Raw genomic sequence first — 24135 nt, forward strand, 5'->3', positions numbered from 1 at the left:
AATAGCAAACCCTTGTCTGTGGGGGGCAGTGTTAAGCTCTACAGTGTGCAGTCTGCTGGAAATTCATTGGAAGAAGAAGAAAACTTCCGGTTTGTGTTACCTTATTTTCGTCCGTATCCAGTTTAGCTACCGAATGAAATACTGTAGCACCGAGGCCAGAAAGTTGTTTTCAGTCACCACTGGTCGAAAATGGGTAAGTTTGTCTTGGCTTTCATCTGGTGATAGTTAGCTTGTCAAGATAGTTGGACCGCCCCTGCAAATAATAGTCTGGTTTGACTAGCTACCTGTGAGCTAGCTAGCTAACTCCATCCCACTGCTTTACACTAATTAGGAGACGTCTCTCTACTCGAATAAACCACCACTGTGTTTATACCAGTTTAAACAGTCATCATTGAAACTAACATTAGTTACAGCTGCGGACATTTGAGTCAGTTTTTTTGGAAACTGACTTTTGGTTTCGATGTAACGTTATTCGTCTGCCCTACTTTGAAGTAGCTGCATTAGCTCCATCAACAACATCTCCAGCGTATGTATTTGTCCACATAATAATAAACGAGAGACTGTCTCTACTGTTAAACACATCTCTCCTCTCTCCGGCACAGTGCTGGAGAGAATCCCGCCCATTCCACATTATAATCACCAGAATATACTGTTGACCGGAGCAGCTAACTGACACTAACCTTAACCCTCAGCTGTTCTCATCTACTTTGGAGCGTAGACTCGTTCGTGTTTACATTTGAAACCTGCAGAGTTACCGTGTGTTTTCACACTGCTCTGAGCAGTGGTGCCTGCTGTATAAAAGCTGTCTGTGTGTCATTGCAGCTGTGGCCATGAGCTCAACGTGTCCAGGCCTGTACTGTGGCAGGATGATGGTTAATGGATCAGTGGAGGGAGAATGTGGTGTGAGTACTGACCCAGATTCATGTCTGACTGCTGCTGTGTATGTGTGTCTGTGGGGAACTGCTTGTCATCCGTCTATGTTACAGAAGAGAGATGAGATAGTTGTAATTTTGGTTTCCAGTTTTGTGTCCTGCACCAGACTGTGTAGTGGGTATAGTGCCCTAACCCACTGTACAGTTGAGTCTCAGCTAGTCATTCAATTTCTGTGCTTGAGTGATGAAACCAAGCTACTCAACAGCTTCATTGTTCAGATTTGGGGATGTTGTGTCAGCTTCTCCATGGTCTGATTCAAAACTGGTATGGAATACCATCTAAATAAGTATTATATTTATATATTAAATGAATAAATAAATAAACAACTACTGTTATGAAATAAATAAATTCGGCCATACATATAGAAATATATAAATAAATGTAATTGATAAATTATATGTGAGTCAAATAAAAAAATAGCTATAAAAACTAATAAATAGATAGCTTTTAATTTAAGAATTACCTTTTTCATTTATTTCAGGGGTCTTTTATAATTCCACATTTATTTTTTTCCAGAGACTTTTATTTCGAAATGTCATATTTATTTCCCAGCTCTTTTTATTTCCATCTGTTATATTTAAAGGATGGAGCATGGTTATCTCACAGATTCAGACCGAAGCAACAGCACCAGAACAGCACAGAACAGATGGAAATAAAAAGAACTGGGGAATAAATGTGGCATTTGGAAATGAAATGTATATATTTATATTTACATTTATTTATTATTTCTATATTTATAACCTAATTTATTTAATTTAGGGTTCATTTAACAGCTGTATTCATTGAATTAATATTGATTTAGATGGCATTCCACACTAGAACAAGCAGCCTGCCTCAGACAATGTTTGACTAGCTATTTATCTACATCAGCTTTCAGGAAGTCAAACTAAATGTAAATATAAGGGAGCAGAGCTGTTATGCACGTGTTATTTAGTTGTGTTTTTGTCGTAGGAGCATCTCAAAGATCAGGTCTTGTCTCTCACACACGTTAGATTGTTGTAAATTATTGTGAGTCAAACAAACGCTCTCAATCCTTCCTTCTGGTAAAAATACATCTGCTTGAAAACTAGAAGACAGGACTTTATCACATCTGATTTTTTTAGTCTCTCATCAGTTTGAGTATAAAATTATAAAAATTTTCCTATTTACCTTTTAAAGCGCTTCATGGTTCAGTTCCCAGTTACATTGCAGACTTACAATCCAGAGCGCAGCCTCAGGGACATCCTGATGGGCCCTGTCTTAGGATTTAAGTCCCAGCACAGGACATATCAACATTATTATTATTATTATTATTATTATTATTATTATTCTACTGCTAATTATAATCATTATTGTTATTAACAATGGTGGTAGAATTAAATGAAAAAGTCATTTAGTAAAAAACAAAGGTACTGAAGGATGTCTAGATTTGGTGTCAGTGTCCAGCACCACACTGGAACCACCACTGCTAACATTGACTATTGTGAATGTAAAGCTGAGGAAGGTGTGGAGCGGCACAGGAAACAATCTTTTTTATGAACTTCTATCATAGTTTTCACAGTGAAATGCAGCACAATGATGATGTTGTAGATTCAATTCTGGTCTCAGTTAAAGGAAAGACGAAGAGGAAAATGAAAATCTGTTGTCGGGCCTGCAGTGAGTTTCTGTGTGCTGTGTGTCTGTGCTGTCAGGTGTGTCCTCGTGGAGAGCGGGCCAACCTGCAGAAGGTGTGTGAACGCTGCAACGAGTCCCCCGAGCTCTACGACTGGCTCTATCTGGGATTCATGGCTATGTTACCTCTGGTGCTGCACTGGTTCTTCATTGAGTGGTACTCTGGAAAGAAGAGGTGAGGTCATACACAAGACTAGACACACACACACACACACACACACACACACACACACACACACACACACACACAAAGATCGAGACCACGACATGATCTGTCATTTCATGATTTCAGAGTCACTGTCAGGTCCAAAGATGCAAAGTGAATCTAACTTCTTGACATTGAGCACGGAGTTGACATTATAATGGAGCAGGACACTTTCCAAGCTCTGTTTTTATCAGAAGAGAGAAAGTTAATCTTATCAGGTCAAAAGCTGCAGCAGCTACAACCAAGATTATTCCAGCAAATCACTCACTCAGATCTCTTTCAGTAAACCAGGCCTGTTCTCAGGAAACTGTTTCTTAAAGCAGCTTCAGGCCGTTTTTGTACTTTACAGAACAAACAGATTTGACCCACAGCTGTAGCCACATTCTGAACGTAGCTTTTCACCATTTGTTTTCATTGTAAAAGTCAGAAACTTGTATAGTAGTTTTCAGTTCAATGAATTGAATGATGAAATGATTCTGGTCTTAACTGCTGTTCTACAACATCCTGCCAAAAGCACAAATGTTCTTGTTTATGGTTTTGTTTTTGCTGTGATATTTTATTCTTCATGTTTCATGTAGGTTTGGGCCAATATTAAAAAATTAAAAATGTTGCATTGTACAATGTATGCAATAGTTTTATATCTCTACAGTCAGAGCTGGAGGCATATTGTTTCCTAGTTGTCCATCACCTGGACTCAAGGACAAACTGATTAGATTTAGGTGTCTAAAGGTCAAGGTCATGGTGACCTCACAAAACATGATTTTGGCCTTGTGAACGCTGGATCTCTAGGGACTTTCTTCAAATTTGTTACAAACTTTCACTTGGACTCAAGAATGAACTGATTATATTTTGGTGGTTTAAAACTCTTTTTAGCCATTACTCTAAGACTTCACAGCAAATACGACAAAATTTCACACAAATGGTTGATATTTTCTATGACTCTGGATGAACACGGATGTAACCTGAAACTAGTAATAATATTCTTATCATAAAATTTGGGCTGGACTGTGTTGGGATATAAAAGTTTGGATGTTTTCTGTGAGTTGCTGTAAACATGTGTTAGAATCTGTGATGAGTAACTGGAGTTGTGCGTCTCTGCTGTCTGATCCCGTGCTGTCGTGTGTTCAGCTCCAGCGCTCTGCTGCAGCACATCACAGCCATGCTGGAGTGCAGCGTGTCGGCCGTGGTCACTCTGCTGGTCACGGAGCCCGTGGGCAAGCTCAGTATCCGGTCCTGTGGAGTCCAGATGCTGTCAGACTGGTACACCATGCTCTACAACCCCAGTCCAGACTACATCAACACCATACACTGCACCCAGGAGGCCGTCTACCCACTGTAAGAGCGGGTGATGGGGGGGTTTTAAAAGGCTCACTTTATGTTCACCAGGAAGTGCACAGAAGTCGTTGAAATTTAAATAACCTCCGGCCTGTGTTGTCACCAGCATTGAGTCCATCGTGTTTGTCTTCCTCCTCAGTTACACCATCGTATTGATCTACTATGCGTTCTGCTTGGTGCTGATGATGCTGCTGCGCCCTCTGCTGGTGAAGAAGATTGCTTGTGGTCTGGGCAAATCTGACCGCTTCAAGAGCATCTACGCCGCTCTCTACTTCTTCCCCATCCTCACTGTGCTGCAGGCGGTGGGCGGAGGCCTGCTCTGTGAGTACTGACTTCATGTTTAACACATCACACAGCTGTTACTCACTTCAGTTTAAATGATAACGTGTAGGTCGACCTGTGCAGCTCTAAATGACAGCTTGTGTGTTGCAGACTATGCGTTTCCCTACATCATACTGGTCTTGTCTCTGGTCACGCTGGCTGTTTACATGTCTGCCTCTGAGATACAGGTAACTACACTCACTGCACCGCGTCTTTTCAGCATCATGGAGCATTTGATTTGTGTTTCCTTGAAGCTGATCTCTAACCTCTTGTCTCTGTGTACTGCTCCTCCTCCTCCTCCTCCTCCTCCTCCTCCTCCTCCTCCTCAGTCTTTTAAGAACCTGATCGCTAAGAAGAAGCGTCTGGTCGTCTTGTTCAGCCACTGGCTGCTCCACGCGTACGGCATCATCTCCATCTCCCGACTGGACAAGCTGGCGCAGGACCTGCCGCTGCTGGCCCTCGTGCCTGGCCCCGCCCTCTTCTACATCGCCACGGCAAAGTTCACCGAGCCCAGCCGCATCCTGTCTGAGGGCGGCAACGGACACTGAGCTGGTTTCATCAGGATTTCAACAGAGATGAGATTAAACTCACAGCTACAGTCAGATCTCCTCTGAGTCTGAGGCAGCCATCAACAGACAGCGGTGTGTTGGTGATCAGTGGGTTTGAATGGGATATTTAACATTAATGAAGTACATTCACAGTTGAATTGGACAATAACTGATAACTGCTTTATATTATTTATCATGAATGTGTTTCTGTCACATGAAATCTTTATTTATAACAGTTTAATCTAATCCTCCCATAGGAGTAAGACGCCATGAGCAGCAGCTCTTTACCCTGTTTGCACAGTCCAGGCTGAGAGCTGCTCACATCACCGTTTACATTTCCACTCAGCAAGGTTGCCGCTAATGATCGTTTATTCAAAGTAAATCCATCTTAATTATTGTTAATTAATTCTCCTATATTCCATAAGAATTATTACAAGTTGCCAAACTCAACGGTTCGCAACAGAGCGAATCTGGAACCAGAAAGTATTTAATATTTAAACTTGATTAAAGAGCGGAACAATTAATTGATTATGGATACATTTTCATCTTTAAGTTAAAATCCTGTTTTTGGAAAATGAAATCCTAAATTCATTATTCCCGTCCTCACTGCCTGTCTCATGTTGAGCTGACATCATCATGTCGACAGATGCCTTTTAGTGTTTTTGTGAATGTTGTATATTTTCTCTAGTAAATGAAATGAAGAGTGATGGTTGCCTGGTTACTCAGATCACCTCAGGTCGTGGTGTAGAGACTCACGTTTATATCAAAGTGACCTCAGCCTCATCCAGGCAGGACACAGTTGGTCCTGTTTTAACACATGTTGTCGCAGAGCTGAGCGTCCATCTTTCTCAAAGCAAAGTCCCTGGTAGTTCTGGGGATTTTCCCAGAATCCTCAGAGACTCTTGTGATAATCTGGATTAAAGAAAACCAGTTAGTTTAGTTTCTTTATCTAAATCAAGACTGTAGCTGGAAATGACACATGACCACACTTGATTTGCACCAAACCATTTGTTTAAATGAATGTTACTTTTTTATTTTAAAACATAATAACGTTCATCTTTTCTGAGACAGACTTTAAAAGATGCAGTTGTAGTGTGGTTGTAGGTGTGAGTCTGTTTTTCAAAGGTTCCCTGGAATTTGTCTTTCCCACCAACACATGAGACAAACCTGCTACATTCAATTTGTCCTAAAGATAAAATGTTACACTGAAATGACTTTTTATTAAAATGAATTGAAATGAGAGTGCTACATAACAATGTGAAAACAGTGAAGGGGTCTGAAGACTTTGCGAATGAAGTTCCCTCCAACCCTTCAAATGTTTTTTCTGAGTTGAAGCTGCTGATGTATTGTACATGTATGTGATTGTAAATATATGAATAGTTGTAAATATGAGTGTATTCATGTTCAGTAGGATTTGCTACATGCACAACTACGGCTCATATTGCAAAGTAAAGTTTCACAACAGTAATATTTAAAGTTCAGTGTAGCTTCCTGTATGATATGTGTTTACTGAACCAGTTAGTTTAGTCTGCATGAGCTAAAACGTCAGGTACCTATGAGTCATATTCACACCTGCTGCCAGGTAGAAACTGTGGTCTCTTGAACACAGAGATGAGAGCTTGCAGATGATTGTCTCTGCAGACGGGAGACATGTTACTGCCTCATGCAAATCCAGCTCCATCCAGCCTGTTCACAGAAGCTTTTACTTGGTTCTGTGGATCACCTCGTTAGAGTGAGAACCTAAACAAAGCCTGTTCCACAAGTTCATGTTCTACAGTCGAGGGAGCTCAGTCCAGAGTGAACCAGCACACTCTGAACCTGACTGTAGGAACAATGCATGTTTGTACCTGTGTAAATACAGTCTGCACTTTGTGGGCGTGAACACACAAATAAAGTAGAGCCGCCTTGAAAACATGATAGAGCGTGGACTTTCTTGTAAAGTACACTGCAGGACATTTAATATACTGATAGTCAGGTCATAGAAATGAGATGACATTCCTTCTGAGCCTGCCTTTGTGTTATTTTCCCTCTTCCCTTCTTTTTACCTCCTCTGGTTTCTTTTCTCATGAATTCATTAACTTAAGGAACCAAACACGAAGACATTACTTTAAACATGGTCTGACAGAGTATCATTCAAAACAGTTAATTTGATAAGTGCTCGAAAAACGTATTTTTCTTTCCCTGTAATTATCCAAATTGTGTTTGAATACATTCTGGACAGTGCATATGATGTATAGACAGGAGGCAGTAACATCAGGCTACTTAGCTGCAGGACGGTGGCACACTGAGACTCACTGACATACATTGTTCTGTTTGGACTATCTGGCTTGTTTAATACACTTCACTAGCTGACCTTCACTGTTCCTGAATTAGATGGTGTGAAGTATCTAAAGACGAACGCTGATGTTAGCTAGTTACTAACTTTGGCCTTAAATTACAGTTTTAGTTTGCAATGTTGCCTTGGCGTTTTATTACGAATGCAATAATTGAACAGTATGAAATGTTTCCATGTAATTGTAATAGCAGTGATGAGAAGAAATTAAGTACATTTACTCTAAGTATTGTACATCAGTACAATTTTAGGTACTTGTGCTTTGAGTATTTCCATTTTTCCACTTTAAATTTATTTGACAGCTTTAGTTAAATAATACTGTAACTGTACTGTCATTGTTTGAATCACTTAGCCTGGATTAGTCAAACCACATTTGAAAATCAGGGCTCTGATGTTCACTGTGATAGTTTACATTATTGAGTTCACTGTTAAAATGGAAATGAATGGAAACCAACAGCTACCTGGAAGGTATGAATAAATTTGTCAAGTGGGATACAACTGGTCTTGGCAGCAGCCTGTAATCACAGGGTACAGGCATACTGTGACAGCTTTGGATCACATGACTCCGCAAACACAAATAAAATTATGACTGTCTTAACAACAACACTGCAGACACTACTGTTTAACTCAGTGACACCACAAAGATCATTTTCAGGAACACACTCATCTTTATTCCTTCACAGTGCAATTCAACATTTAGATTCAACATTTCCTTTGTAGGTACAGAGGAAACTCTAAACACAAAAGCCTCATAAACAGAAATTTATGTCCAAAATAATTGATTATGGTTTCTTAAAAGAAAGACAAATGCAGCATGGCTACGGTAAAAGAGCAGTGAACATACTGTACAGTGATGATGTTTCTCCTGGAAAACTCAGTAGTTATCTTTAAACTCAGTGAGAATACAGTGTGTGATAATGTGACAAACATCAACAGAGGAGTGAAGAATATTCAACTGTAAAAACTACCTGAGACAACCTTTACAATTTACCTTTACCTTTACATTCTCCCATACTAGTAGATATTTATCTTACTAATTTTCCTTCAACCTGTATCAACTGAAGAATTAGTCTACATTCATAGGCAGATATTTTGCATTAGATTGAACAGTTTTGGAGGAAATGGTAAATGGGTGTATTCTGAGCATATCTGTAAAATGTTGACCGTCAGCATTTTACAGTAAGTAGAGTGAAATGGGTGAAATCCCAGAATAAGGAAACAAATGTTTTATAGTATTGTTGGATGTCAGAATAGGAGTAAACAATAAAAAGGTGACCTTTTAGGCGAGATAATGATTACAAGTCATTAAACTGAATGAACTGATGAAAACTCACACAAAGGAAAAATCAAATTATGGAGTTAATAACAATAAATTATTAACAGCAGCAGCCACAAAGCTGGCATTCTCAGTAGGCTAATTCAAAATGGTAAACACCATTGACCAATGTTAGCAACATTAGCATGTAAGCAGAAGTAGCCTGTAAACAAACCAAAGTGCTCATAGACAGTTAAGCTACAGCATCACTCAGTATTGATGCAAACATTTAATGAATGAAAGGGACATACGGTGATATTATATCAGTGATATGACATTTACTTAACAATATAGCTGTGTCCCAATTCAGGGGCTGCGTTCTTCAAAGGATGTGGTCTAGCTGTTGTAGACCATGAAGGCCACACCGAAATGAGACAGTCAAATTGAGGATTTGCATCATCTGCTGCCCACCCCTTACCGTTGCGTCACAAAGCGCCACTCCTGTCACCTAGCAACCTTGACAACATTTAAATTTTGTATATAACAACTTGAAGTTTTGAGGTCCTTGGTTTTTTAACAGTTGTACCGTTTAACAGTGTAATCCTCAGGCTCTCTGTTGGTTTATTATTTTCTTCACCAACAAGCAATGAATCATGGGATATGTTGGACCACGAAGGATCCACCTGTGGGAGCCTTCGTGGCCCAGAAAAAGAAAAACACATTTCTAGGCTGCATTTGAGGAAGCCTTCAAAATGGCACAGTCTAGTCAATTGTGCAAACTTTAGCTAAGCCTTGGGACCACGTAATATCACTGGCATTAATGACTGAGAATGTCTTACAGAGGAGGCATTCATAGATCCAGAGAGTTCAGACTTTATTCCCCGATCCACTTGTTTAACTTTATCCTCTGCTGACAAACCATTAAAATAATTGGAGAAGGCGACCAGTTGATCCATATCGAAAACTGACATCTGACACCGCTGACTGTCACTTTCTGCCAACCAATTACACTCCACCCAAAATAGGTCCTCTTTATGTCGGGAACACACTGCCTGTGTTATGTGTGCATGATGGCTGTGTCGCTGAACTGCTGCAGCTTGCATGTATGTGTTTCAGTGTTCATACTGACGGTGTGTGTGCTGCGTCACTGCTCCTGTCAGCTCTATCTGTTATAGAGTTTGCCTTGGACAATGGCCAGCAGCCAGCTGCTCCAATGTTGGATTTCTTTTCATTATAAATTAATTTCTGATTTATTTTTTAACAGAAAACGTCACTAAAATGCCAGTCTCTCCACATGCAGCTGCTAAAATGGTTAAAAAAATATAATATTTATATGTTTTCATTTCATAATCAGATTCAGGGAACCGCAGTGATACGCAGTCACTCTAACCTGTTAAGATAGGCGCCAAAACGAGACCCAAGATGTTCCGCAGTCGCCACGCACACGCCACGCAGGCAGTGTGTTCCCAGTCTTGAAGACTATTACCACCTAACACTTAAACCCAACCAGATATGGTGATTACACAGGGGCATTTAGTGTTAACGCCACTCAACTAAAACATAAATGTTAATCCAGACTAAAAACACAAACTGAAGGTATTTCAATATATAAACAAAACTCCAAGACACAATATCTAGTCTGATATGCTGATACTGATATTGTATGAATAAAAGTTGTGTATTCCATTTACTCAGTGAAGGTTAAGTATGTCAGTCTAACATGAAATGTTGTGAGGCCACACCAGCAGACAAACTGGAAGACCATACATATGTTGTTTCCATCCAGTGTAAAAGTTAAGCTTTGTAACAAGAGTTGACACAAGAATACCTGAATTAAACTGTATCTGTTGAAAACATTTACTTTCCCAATTTCTTATCTTCCCATGAATGTGAGAAATCATCAATATCATACTTCACGTTTCTGTCCACCCCCTTCAGAAGATGATTTCCACCTGTATCTATTAGAGATGCACCAATGTGTGATTTCAGGGCAATAATTCAATTTTTCCGTTTATCATAAAAAACTGTGCATCCCTAGTGTCTTGCAAAGTAAAAATTCTAAAGAGAAAAGGTTTCACAAGAACGTAACATATCCTGTATGTATTTTCAGACACTGTTCCTTATGATTATTGGAGTCATATTACTGCTGCACTTGCACACATTAACAGACACACAGAAAAGTGTGCAGTTCTGATTCCTGAGCACTGAGACTTTTGGCTTTCACTCTGTAGCTTCTGACTCATATACAAACAAACCATTTCCCATAATATCTTCCTGTTTTTTGTTTTTGTTTTAAATCAAGTGATCAACACCATTTATGTCATGTGAACAGAGGCAGCAGGACAGCTCCACTCCTTTTTACTGGGGCAGAAGCTCCAGACCAGACACTGAAGACTCCTCACTGAACAAGCTTTAAAACCACCATCAGCCTCTATCACTACAGACCTCTCCACGACGTCCCCCTTAAGCACAGATCCACTGCATATTTCAATCCAAACATCCATTAGAATTAAATGAGTCCAGCATGTGCAAGTATTAACCAAAGAAAACAGCAGGCTCCATTGATCACAAGCTCTCATTACTTCTGGATGTAGATGATGATGATGCACAGAGTTCCCACCAGTCCCAGGGCCTGAATACCCAGGAACCAGAGCAGCAGCCAGAAGAAGACAATCACTACTGGCTCCACTATCTTGTCCCCAAAGTACATCTGGCTAAAGCCCATCCCCCGAAGACACTTGTTTAGCATCCCAAACAGAGTCCCCATCCGCTCGCAGTCGTCCAGCTGGGGCTCTCTGGTGGTGGGGTCGTCCACATGGGGCCATCTGGCAGTGGGATCGCTGGGCGGTCGAGGTTGGGTCTGGCTGCCATCCACCTGAGAAGACAAAGTTCCAGTTCCAGTAATGAACAGAGTTGCTCTTGTTTGTCTTGTTTGTTGTTACCCTTCTCGCAAAAAAAATTGCCAAAATCTAAATTTTCATATAATTAATGTGTTTATTATGCGTTTCTTCTAGACTGGTAAGTAAACAGCTGTTAATGCTAACGTTAGCTATGTAGCAATAGCAAAACTTAAAAATAGCTCCTTTAACATATTGCGGTATAGACGGTTAAGTTGTAGAACAGTTCTTGCATGTTCTTACTCTGCTGTGTTTTGTCCACCTTTTGACAGAGCTGCTCTGTGCTATGTGAGTACATAGTAGAGTATAAATGTGAAAGATTATTATGGCGCAAATGACTCTGGTTCACTGAGCTTTACTAATGAAACTGTTAACCTTCTCTTTTTGTCATTAGCAAACAGTAGGAATGTACGAAACCATCTGGTAGCTACTTGCCATTTTCAGCCAGTGCTGAATCAACATTTGGGCAAACATAAATCCAACAGAGTAAGACATCCTGTCTCCAGATGATTTGTCACAACAATTTCATGAGTCACACTCCCCCAGGTAAACTTTCATTCATATCATATTTATAATTTATACTTATCAACATCAATATTTGGATCAAGTAGCTTACAAAAAATGAGTTTTACTGAATTCAGAAGTCTACAGCTGTGAGGTACATATTTAATCAACATGTAGGTAAATATAAGTAACAGACTGGACACAGTATCTGCAGATCATCAAATATTAAATGACTCAGATCATGATCAAGGTCAAATTAAAATTTGTAATCTCATTTACTGTATAATGATTTACTTCCTTACTGGACTAGAGAGCGATCTGAGACACATTATCAATACGTTCCACCTGCTAACTTTCTGAACAACAGCACCCCTTAAAGAAATAGCAACACAAAGGAAAAACAAATGTACTACTAGAACAAAGTTCACCACAAGTTGTAAGAGACAATCGAAGTAGGGACCTTCAATACAACTGTGAATTACAAAGAGCAGCAGACACACATCAAAGACTAGAGACTGACAGACCACACCTTGTTAGTCTGCAGTTGCAGTAAGTTACAATGTAAAGCTCGGGCCAGTTTGAATAATTCTGAATTAAAATACAACTTGGGTATATATAAATGGGAAATAAGGAACATTACAGATGATCCAAATGATTCATCCTGTATCTGGTAAAACAAAAGGCAAACATTCACCTAGATCTCAGTGCTGTTTGACTGTCTGCAGCCTTAACTCCCATTGTAATTACATTACAGGCATGACCTTCAGCCTCCAACTGGTAATTAAAGCTCTGCTACTGTAGATGGGCTGAGGGCTGTCTGTAGTTAATGCATTTCATTCCCCTATGAACAAAACGAATCTAATAAGACACTGTCATTATTACTGAGTTCATGATAAAAACCCATCGCTGTCACATGGTGTTCTCTCTTATGAAGGTGAACAAGCATTTCATTTAAAGTTGTTGAGCGCTCCCCCATGATAAACAGAGACCTAACAGGCCACGACCTGATAAGTTTAAACGGTGTGTATAAGTTACTGTATCATATTATAATATAAGCATTACACCTTGCAGCTCTTAATTATTGTTATTATTAATAATGCAGCTACTTATATATTTGGCTCATATATATCCCGACTTTAGTAGTTGGTGGTGTTAGCTGTTAATAATCTCAAATCTTGTTCTATAAGCTGTGTATAGCTCACCTTTGAAAAGAAATATTTAAGTGTCAGGTTTTTCGAATGGAGTCTGGCTGGCGCGCTAGTGTTATTATGGCTTTTTACACGGGAGCTAGACTGGATAACTGAAAATCGTAAAGACTGAGGTGGTAAAGTGAAAGCTCTTTCTCTATCACAGGACGTGACTGAGCTCAGCTCCTACACTGTGAACCCCCTCCTGATTCCGGGTCTGGGTCCATGACAAAGCTAGCATGAAATCCACTACAGGGCTACAGCTAGCTTATTGACATGACGTTACTTGTGCTTTACCCGGTGTCGCTGGTGGTGTTGTGCGGTCTGCCTCGCACCGTGGACAGGTTGAGCGATGTGCCTTCCTCCTCTCTGGTTCACTGACGGCAGCTCTTCAAATTCACGTCGATGAAAAACACACCGGTCGTTTACAGGCGGCGTCACAGCCGACATTTTACAAAGCGGTCCACTGAAAGCAACTTTCAGGAATCAAAACATGCGAGCGGAGAGTGATAAATAGATATTATGGTCCCAACGTCCGCCCCGAGAGTTCGCGAGAGCTGGTCAACATCAGCAGTTCTAACTCGTGTCAATGCACGATGTGAACACGCGCCCCCTACAGGCCGGGACAGTGGCTACAGCAATGCTACTGACTGTAAATCAGGGGTCTCCGACCTTTTTTACTGAGAGCTACTTTGACAAAATAAAAGGGACTGAGAGCTCATCATGTCTTATATTACTGGTAACATGTATACACATGTGTTGGCTTGGTGATCAATTTGAGAGATCAAACTGATCTCCAAGCCACATCAGATGAATAAGATCATTTAACAAGTCATCTAATATCAATATTCAAAACATGTATAAATTCACATCATTGTGAATTTTTGTGTCAAAAATCTGAGTCATGATTCAGTCAGACCTGAACACACATGATAACATCACTACAAGTAAGCCTCCATAAATCTGATTAGTAATTTATCTTTGTCGGTACATCAGTGGTGCATAACAAACAGGAAGTTAAAATAGATAATTCAGTACACCAGTTTTTCATGCAAACAAACATGGGTTATAACAAAAAAAAACTGGGCTCAAGTTGATATTGAAAGATTTTTATTCAACACTTAAATTGCTTTTTAACATTATTGGTGTGTGTGTGTGTGTGTTTGTGTATGTGTGTGTTGTTAATTACAATTACAGTAACCTTGACTCTTGTAGAAATGAACTACCTTAATTTACAGCTATCAGCTTAAACATTAGCACCGACAACTAGCATGACAATACACAATAAAGATGACATAAATTAGAAAAATTTGCCAGAAAAACAATACTTTCTTACCTAAAAATGAGTTTTGTCTGTGTCTGTCACAGGGTGCTACTTCCTCACATGTGGAATAACTCAGTTGAGCAGGTATAGAGTGAATCAGGTGATTCATAACTTGTTCCTGATTGGAGAAATTGGTGTTGTTACAACTGATCCATGTTACAACCATCCACGCTTACTAGCTGTAACTTTCTTCACTACTACATTAACATTAAACAACACTGTGCTGTACAAATGTCTTCATGAAATACCCCACAGGGCAGGGTAGTGGGGTCATACTGTTCCAAGGCACGAAAAGGCTCGGGCTGGCCCTGATGTTGTGATTTGTTATTCTGACAGTGAGGCATGGGATTACACCCTGCTTGTAAGCAGTGTAATCCCAGCTAATCTGGGATTCATTTTCAATCTGCACTGTGGACACCACCTCAGACTGGAGAGCACTGGGAATATGGAGATACAAATGGCCTGTCTGAGTGCGGGGTTCCTCTGCTGAAGGATGTATCTGCTGGTCCTGGTTCACATCTTGCAGTCCTCTCTGTTGGCGGTCCACTCCTGTCCATCTCTGTGCGCCTGCTCGTATGGGAACAGTGGAACAGCAGAGCTCAGGTGGAGTGAGGCTGACTTCATTCTCTCTGTGTTTGTGTGTTCAACTGATTTGTTTCTCCATAAACATAACTCATCGTAGACTACTATATTTTATTCATTATTATTTTATTATAGAATCTCTATCTGAACCAACACATTAGTGCTATTGTAACAAATGTTATAACCAAATGATGTCATCACCGAACGTGAGTAAATCTGTGAATAGATTCCCATATTGCAAAAAAAAGGTGTAATCATATGGTCTGTCTCATGCATATATGTGTTTGCATTGTGGATAAGTGGGTAGTGTTATTACATAACATCATATACTTTTGATTGTAGATGAAAAGTAATCTAAAAGTAATAAGATTCCATTAACTAATGCACCCTCACCTGCTGAAGACCATCTCTACTTATGGAGGTTAAGGGGGGCAATCCTCCTGTTTTAAAAGGTTCTATTCTAAGCTTTCTCTGTCACTGAACATGGTTTCTTGTTGGGGGCTTGTGGTTGTGATTGTCACTCGTCAAGAGCTTCAGCCATTGAGGTTATAGTACGTCTTCTGAGCAGCTGCGTCTTCAGGACAGGCTGGAGGCTACAGACGAGCTATCAAGTCTAGCTGGTTATCATGCTAACTTCAGTAGATGATAGAAAGACAGTGGGGTCCAAAAGTCTAAGACCACTTTCCCATTCACTTTAACGACAGGTCAGTGCAGTGCAGTGACCCTGGAATCTCAGTTGTTCCCATTAATGTACCAGCCGACACAGTCAAACTGCGTCTGGAGAAGACCTTGATCTCCAGGGTGCCCCGGGCAGCCTTCTACAACCTGTCAGAGCTGCGGTTCTTGTGGCTGGTCTACAACTCCATCACGTCCATCCACCCCAGCAGCTTTGTCAACCTGAAGGCCCTGCGTGAGCTGCGTCTTGATGGGAACTTCCTGACGTCCTTCCCCTGGGAGGGGCTAAGGGACATGCCCCAGCTCCAAACTCTGGGTCTCCACAACAACCGCCTGTCCAGCCTTCCCGCCCACGCCGCGCTTTTCCTCCCTAACATCACCTACCTCGACCTGTCCAGCAACAGGTGGGTCCACATGCTGTACAACCATGTAGCCAGTTTACAGAGCTGTCAGCAGTATCAATAGCTACTTCAGCTTGCCTTTCCTCCTCTCCTTGTTTCCTATCCTGTCCTCCTCTCCTTGTGTCAAATTGTAAGGTTCTCAGGATCCAAACACAGATCCAAATGAAGGCTGGTAAGTGTAGCGAGAAGGAGCGTTTGCCAAAACTAACAGGAAGTCAGAGGCACCGGGCAAAACTCAGGAAACAAGAACGGAAACACGATGAAACGTCAGGGGGAAAGTGAGCAGACCAACTGGCAGAGAGAACAGAGAGAACAGAGAGTAAATACTGTACATAAGGGAGGGAGGGATGACTGGACACAGGTGAAACACGTTGCACGAAAGCAGGAAAACTAGACAAAGACAGGAAGTAAAGCAACAGGGTACAAAGAGTCTCTAAAGGGCATATCATGACACCTTGTTTCCTTTCCTTGACTCCGCTCCTCATATTTCTTTTCCTTCCCTCCCCTCAGGTTGACTATCCTGCCTGCCGAGCTGCTGGACCTGTGGTTTCCTCTCCCAGGACAACAGGGGGGGCCGACACAGAGACGGATTTTGGGTACAGTGTGTTTTGGAGCAACACAGACATTAGATTGTGTCTAATAGCAGCCATAGTTGATGTAGATCAGACATGAAGATTAAGTCCAATGTCTATCAGGCCGATAGATCTTCACTCTTATTCTCTCACTTTAATGTTCGTAACATGCCCATGTACAACATACATGTTGGTGGGATCACTGACAAAACAATCCCACCACATGCTGTTGTCAGGTCCAAAAATTCTATTAATTATTGACTTATTATTATGCTCATTTTCATCAGAGACTTACAGAATTGGAACCATAGTTCCAATTCAAAGTGGCGGGAGTACCATCCATTTGCCCCATTCACTTTAATGTAGGGGAAGGGGGCACAGATGTTTCAAATCAACTGATGTCTGTGGTGTTTATCCACCACTTTACTGACATTTGTTCCAGTCAAGGAGACAGTCGGCAGGCAGGCAGACAGACAGACAGACAGACAGACAGACAGGCAGGCAGGCAGGCAGACAGACAGACAGACAGACAGACAGAGTTAGTTGCAGCTCTATTTAAAATATTAGTTTCTGGCATTTCAAACAATGAAGCCCAGCTTCAGACTTTTCTCAGCAGCCAGCAATCAGAGCGTAAATTTGCAAAATTGCATTGTCTAGTTACCAGGTGAACACGAGTGATTTTTCTTCTCCATATCAGCAGGTTCCCTCACATGACATCATGCTTCACACTTCTCTTGGGAAATGTCCATTGTAATTGAGTTCATTCAGTAGAGTTCACAGGTTTTGGGGCATGGTGACACACTCTGTATATATGTTTGTGCTTGTCAAGAGAGGGTACTATCATTATCTGTTAATCACTGACAATGACAAAAAACAAGCACAGACACATGCATGTTTCCTCATACTAACCACTCACATTAACACTGACTGAGAGTAAAATATGAGTGGGCATTTCATACTTTTCTTTAGGCTCTGATACAGTCTGTCCAACTTGGTGGTAAAATAGCTCAGAGGAAGCAAACATCATAGATAACTGACAGCACTGTCAGCAGGTTTCATCCATTCCAGCAATACTGAAATAAATGACTGCGCACAACTGAAAACCTGCCATCACAGCAGCTCTTCCACCCAGTTTATGACACATATCAAACATGACAATGATGCTAACAGGGCAAATTGTCCTGGATACCCAGGTCTCCATGACAACCCTTGGTTGTGTGACTGCCAGATCTCCATGGTGATGTCCTTGTCCATGTCCCTGTGGAGTCCTGTGGTTCTCATGGACCAGTTGCTGATGTGCAGCAGGTCTCTGGGTCAGTCGGGGGTGCTGCTGACCCAGGCCCAGCTGTCCCGCTGCATGAGGCCCTCAGTCCAGCCCGCGGCCACCAGAGTCGTCTCTCCACTGGGCAGCAACGTCATCCTCCGCTGTGACGCCACCGGCTACCCAACACCAACCCTGACCTGGATCAAGACCTCAGCCTACGCTGGTGAGAAATGCAGGGTCTCTCTGCAGTGATGAAGTGATGTCACTAACATCTGAGCATCAGTCAAGTCATTGTGTGTTTGGTTCTGTGCAGATTGTTGCCAGCAGAACATGATTGAGAGCTCTGAACAGCTGCCCAGGAATTTAGAGAGCTGTAAGTGCTTTTTCTTTTTTCCTCATCATGTGTTCAACCCAATGTTTGTGTGTGTGTGTGTGTGTGTGTGTAGTGTATGTGTGTGTGTGTGTGATAGAAAAGAGCAGTATGCATGTGTGAGTGAATGGATGAATGTGAGTACAGAGGGTATACAGTATATGAGCTTTGGACCCCACTGTGTATGTGAAGGAGCTCTATAAGCACCCTGACACAGACAGATGTTTAATATGATTTAGTCATAATCATGTTAATAATGTAAATTAAAACCAGTACTGTTAAACACAGTCTGTAGCTTCTGCCTCTAGGGGTCTCTCAATCAAAACAATAACAAAAGACGGTGTTGGGAAACCCTAACCCTAACAGCTTGGGATCATGGGAATTGTTGTCTTCACCACCACCAGCTTGTTTCTCTGATAACTTCAGATCCAGTCGTCTCACGACTAAAATCCTTCATCTGGGTCAAATATAGAGCTGAAAACCACCAAGGTGTAAAAAGTGTATGTGGCTTTAAACTAAATAACAGTCAATGGTTTCTGGCAGGAAACCACAACGCCAACCCATCATCATACAGGATATGATGTCACTGACAAATGACACATACCGTTACCATAATGTACACAACTCCAGAAAATATATAACACAGGTCTAGTCATTTTTAAACCTTTCAATGTGGAAAGTTACATAACTTGAGTGTCCAGTAGGAAAAGTCACAGTTGTTAAGTAAAGTTAAAGCCGGCTATTAGTTATCATTTATTATTGTTATTTGTTAAACCCAGTTTTAGTCCTGCAGAACTAACTGTCAGACAGGAGTACAACCTGAGTTCAGTTGGTTCTGGTCTCAAAGATTGCCTGTGTAAAACTCTATGCTATAGTTAACAGAAGTGCACCATCAGGAGAGGCAAACCAGGCAAATGTTTGGGGCCCCCAAAGGGAAAAGGCGTCCCTGATGGCCCCTTATATTGATACATTTTGCCATGACAACTATACACCCCCTTAAACCTCCCAATAAGACACTATACAATGTGCGAATGTGTGCTGTAGCTAGCATATACCCACCGATAGTTGCCTGTTAACCTTTTTATGTCCCAGTTATGCAGGAGTCTCCTCGGGTCGGGGTCCGCTGGTCGATCATCAGCCTAAACGGGTTGTCGTACAAGGACGCTGGAGAATATCGGTGCCAGGCGCGGAACATGGGAGGAATATCTGAAGCCCTGATCAGACTGAGGGTGGTGGGTGTCACAAGGGTGTCCCGTCCTCCAAAGAAGAAGTCCCAGAAGACCCCACCAAAACCGTCACTAAAATACAGGAGGCCAAACCAGAATCCAGCCACTATCAACACCCCCTCGATGAAGGAGAACCAGATATCCCTAAACATCACACCACCTTCCTTAAACAAGACCCAGACCGCCCCTGATCCTGGGTCCAGAGTGTTCCCTGCAGACGAGTACAAAGTGGACTCCCCAGATACGAAGAAGAAGACCCAGACGTCCATTAAGTCTACACCTGAGTCCTCAGACAACTCGACAAGTGCTCTTCTGTCGGAAACACAGAGATATAAAGAAGAGCAGGATCGATGACATGTCTGTGAACCTCTAGTTTTAGTGTTCTGTTCTGTAGAATAACTCAGGTTGTTGACGAGCTGTCCTGTTGGTCAAAATAAAAAGTGTCACACAGAGAAAATCGGATCGGTGTCAGTGATGTGCCTTTTGTTTTCTGCAAAGGTCTCAAATTACCGGCCTGTGAGCCAGATCCGGTCTGCAGGACCAGATCCCCTCATGTCCACATGTCCCCAGTCACTTATTTTGCAGTTGTGGTTTCTGGGTCTTTATTTCTCCTTTAACACTTAAGCTGGGACCATCCGAGAGGTCTGAATCACACGTGAAACCTGACACCTGAAAGTCTGAGCCAGGCTTGGGGGTAACCATTAATTTTCCCAAAATGCCTTGGGTCCTGTATTTCACAATGACATAGAGGTTTTCATAATCACAGCCACCAGAGACAGAGGGATGAACTGTGTCTACAGCTTCAGCTTCCAGAGAGGACACAGGCTCATACAGCACAGAGAGTCTCAACGTACAGCTTCATTATAGTGTGGAAAAATGATGTTTACTCAGAAGTGTTCAGCAGCCAACTCGGAAGAGAACACCTTGGCCGTTGCCCCCGAGGTAATTTGAGTTTGAGGGGCCCTGGTTTGCAGTTCCACAAAGAGCCCCAAAGTAAGAATCTGTTTTTCCATATTCTTACTGTCTGATCCAGACTGTGTGAGACAAAGAGACAGTTACGATACCTACTGGACATTTTCTTTGACTTTACATTTAAATGTAACATGACCACAAGGTGGCGCCAGAAGATACGATACAAACAACTGACTGTGACACTGTGGAATGGGCTTTATAACAAGTACACCATCCCCCTGTTGGCATTATTCAAAATTCTGCCAAAATTAAAATACAGTTTATTTTTTTACAATGATATTTATTTCATCTGTCTAAATCAGAAAACCTTTATTGTCATTGTAAGATCTGTATACAACAAAATGATTGGTGCATAGAAACATGCAGACAAGCAGCAGACACATAAAAACACAGGTCCTTATCATAGACCAGTGGTTTTCAAGGGTCCCAAGCAAAAAGAGGAATAACTGATTCCCCTTTTATCAATAACACAAAGTATGTATGACTATTCTGGTCATGGGTTTAAACACTCTCTGTAATAAAAGATCCTGCTTTTCTCTGGTTCTCTTCTTGATTTGCTCACGTGTCCAAGTCATGTAGTTACTTCAAGTTTTATTTTCTTTGCATATGTAATCATGTAATCATTTCCATGTCACAATTCTATCTGCTGCTCTTATATCAACTCATGTACTGATATATTCATTAGGTCACGCTCAGTATTATGCTGTGTGATCCAGATGTGATCCAGATGTACTCACTGTCATGTTTTACAGTTTATGTTTCACATTCATGTTTCTCAGTAACTGCTCATTACTCATCACAAGTATTGCTTATTATTCATCTCAAGTGTTATCTCTAATGTTCGCAATCATAACCTTCGTCCAAATACGCACGTGATTGTGAACAACAGGATGAGTTAGTTCCTCTATTTACTATATAAGGCAGGAAAAATCTAAGGCGTTGTCCTTCTTTTCCATTTTCCTGACCACTACATTTTAAAAACTGTTTTCGTGTTTTTGTTAACCTAAAATAAAAGGCTTAAACTTCACATCACACACCAACCCGGTTTGCCCGTCCACACCTGTCTGAAGGTAAGCCCCACTCCAGTGGATGGGTAGAGGTTAACTCCAGCTAGGTCTGATGTAGATCCTATGAGCCCAGAGGTACACAGAGAACTGTTTTATATTAGGGTGACTGACTATCCGGCTGTCCCTAATAGTAAGGCTGCCTAGTACATTTAGCTCTTTTGGGATCTGGCCCGCTGCACCGTCAAGGCCTGGCACTCCCGACCCTGTCTCTCATGCAGATACTTTTTGAGTTCAAGGATAAGGGAGTCTTAATGTTTATGAGTCTTATCTCTATGAAACACAATAAAGATACAATATGAGGAAGAACCTCAGGGTCAGGCTGTCGTATAAGCTGCTCTGCTTTGATCCTTTAGCTGTGTAACATGGTCAGCTGGGTTCAACTGTTTACCATATGGTCGTGGAGACGGAGGATAACATGACACTGTTGAGATCATTTTTCCAAGTTATGAAATCAGAGTGTTATTCGTCTAAATGGCTTTGCAGTTTTTTGGCATCTGATGAATCTTGAGACCCATGAATGTATCACTCCCTGGCCTCCCTGGATCGTATTGCTTGGCTGAAGTTGATTTTAAAAAAAAAGAAAATAAGAATGATGACTTAGTTAATAAATCCTGACAAAAAGCATTAGGCTTCCACTGGAGAGACAACAGACTGCAGCAGATGAAAACATCAGATGTGTGGCCTTTGTTTGAGCTTTGACTGATTAGGTGATCTCACTGTGTCTTCTTCAAATGAAATAGTTTAAATGCACCCAACTGGAGAAATAGCATCACCAATGCATCCAACATACACAGCAGTGAAAGGAAACACGCATGAGTCACATTTTCCTTTGCAAATTTTCTTGAAGCTCAGTTAGAAGTTGCTTAGATTTGGATGGAAAGTTGAAGCTGCCACAAATGCTTTGCCCTTTGTGTTTTGCTAACACAGGTGTGTTTTCAGTAAGGTTCAGAAAACCTGCTCATCTTAACTTCACCCTTAACTTCCTATTAGTCACGCAACTGGTTTGTGTTACAATCTTTATTGATTTTTATTTTCATTTCATCTGAGTGCTCTGCTGCATGGTGCACTACAGAAACCTCACTGAATGCAATAAGAGCTTTTCCACATTCTGGATTGATTACTAAAATGCTACTGTTGCTATGGAGAAGAAGGAAGTAACCATACGTTCAGACTGAAAGCGTTGAGAGGTAAAAAATTCACTCTGGCTGCCAAGGACGCTGTTGAGGTTGGTGAACGCTCTGACGTGGATGAAACAGAGAGCTTTGTTAGACACGTTAACGGTATCTTTGTTCCAGCTGACCACAGGTAGTGTAAGTAAGTTAACGATGTTAACGTTACTGCCTGATAGGCATCACATTGTCAAGCTACACTGTTTTGCATGCTATGGCGCTAGTTAGCAACTCCCTCCTATTTTCACCAAATATATCACAAGCTACACTTCACCAACTCCCCTGGAACACCTACGGTGTCAGACACCTTAGTCCAGGCATCAATTTTATGCGACAAATGCATCAAAGGTCAAGGGTCAGTGTGACCTCACGTAACACTTTTGAGTCATTACTCAAGACTCACACAGAAATTATTACAGAATTCCACACAAATGGTTCATATTTTATATAACTCTGGGTAAACATGTAATCTGAAATTAGATTGAGTGGTGGAGGCAGACAACACAAGGTGGTCTTTGTAGTCTCTGTAAACAAACAGGGACATATTGTATTATCTTCTCCATTGTGCTTCAGAACAAAAGTTTGACGGGCACAAAAGTTTACACAGTTGTGTTCTCTAGTGTTCTCTAGAGGAGAGCACCTCTACGTTCCGATTGGTTGATGCCAAACCAACCGGCACCTGGACGGCCACACCGCCCAAGAAACGCCACCGACAGGCTGCGGCTGCTCGACCCCAGGAGACGCCGGCTGACAGAAAATGAATGACTTCCTGTCACTTTAACGTTCATGTTGCTTTCAGTCTGAACAAGGTGTAAATTCAAATTTTAACCTCTGTGATTGCATGATTCTTACTGAAATGCACCTTGGGAGTTGTAGTTGATTTGTTTTATGGTTTTTGAACACAGTCTGGTGTCTTTGACACAGTTTAACAAAGTTTTTCATCGTACATGCTGATAATTGATTGAGTTTCATGTCCATTTAAGTTCTAACACTGTCTAACTCTTCCTCTGTATGTCCAACATGTTAAAGGTTCATCCTCTGGGGAGCATCAGTGGGCTCAGTAAACTTCATGGCAGCCTCTCTGTTAGATGTTAATGGTCGGCTAGATGAAAGATCAAGGGGCAACAAAATGATTTTCCTCTGGGGATCATGAACACATACTTTCATGATCAGCTTGCTAATAGGTTTAAATATTTTCATTAGGACCAACCATCATCATCATCCTCAGTCCTGCTGCTACTGGAACAAGAGGAGAAATGAATATTTCTCTCTGTTAATCCTGTTAGTGTGGTGCAGCACAACACAGCCATTGTTTTGCTTTTCTGTTCACACGTCTCTCTGTTGCA

The 24135-nt window shown here is 41.4% G+C and overlaps 3 protein-coding genes across 3 annotated transcripts; 2 read left to right on the top strand and 1 right to left on the bottom strand.

Moving 5' to 3' along the window:
* The first annotated feature begins 77 nt into the window (after positions 1–77).
* jkamp (jnk1/mapk8 associated membrane protein) lies at positions 78–6909 on the top strand. Its single transcript, XM_023394754.2, has 7 exons — positions 78–193; positions 823–902; positions 2604–2758; positions 3917–4123; positions 4263–4444; positions 4556–4632; positions 4774–6909. Exons 1-7 carry the CDS (start codon positions 190–192, stop codon positions 4990–4992), a joined length of 924 nt encoding a protein of 307 aa, XP_023250522.1. The 5' UTR covers positions 78–189; the 3' UTR covers positions 4993–6909.
* Positions 6910–7972: 1063 nt separating this feature from the next.
* On the bottom strand, positions 7973–13746 carry fam241a (family with sequence similarity 241 member A). The gene is made up of 2 exons (XM_023394755.2): positions 13465–13746; positions 7973–11454 (listed from the first exon to the last, which is right to left on the bottom strand). Exons 1-2 carry the CDS (start codon positions 13615–13617, stop codon positions 11158–11160), a joined length of 450 nt encoding a protein of 149 aa, XP_023250523.1. The 5' UTR covers positions 13618–13746; the 3' UTR covers positions 7973–11157.
* Positions 13747–14858: 1112 nt separating this feature from the next.
* lrit3b (leucine-rich repeat, immunoglobulin-like and transmembrane domains 3b) lies at positions 14859–20038 on the top strand. The gene is made up of 6 exons (XM_023394731.2): positions 14859–15094; positions 15778–16152; positions 16660–16745; positions 17915–18208; positions 18299–18358; positions 19448–20038. Exons 1-6 carry the CDS (start codon positions 14985–14987, stop codon positions 19933–19935), a joined length of 1413 nt encoding a protein of 470 aa, XP_023250499.1. The 5' UTR covers positions 14859–14984; the 3' UTR covers positions 19936–20038.
* The last annotated feature ends 4097 nt before the right edge of the window (positions 20039–24135 follow it).

Source organism: Seriola lalandi, unplaced genomic scaffold (genome assembly GCF_002814215.2).
Source record: "Seriola lalandi dorsalis isolate HSWRI2012SDOR001 ecotype SW California unplaced genomic scaffold, Sedor1 jcf7180002054953, whole genome shotgun sequence".
Taxonomy (NCBI): Eukaryota; Metazoa; Chordata; class Actinopteri; order Carangiformes; family Carangidae; genus Seriola; species Seriola lalandi.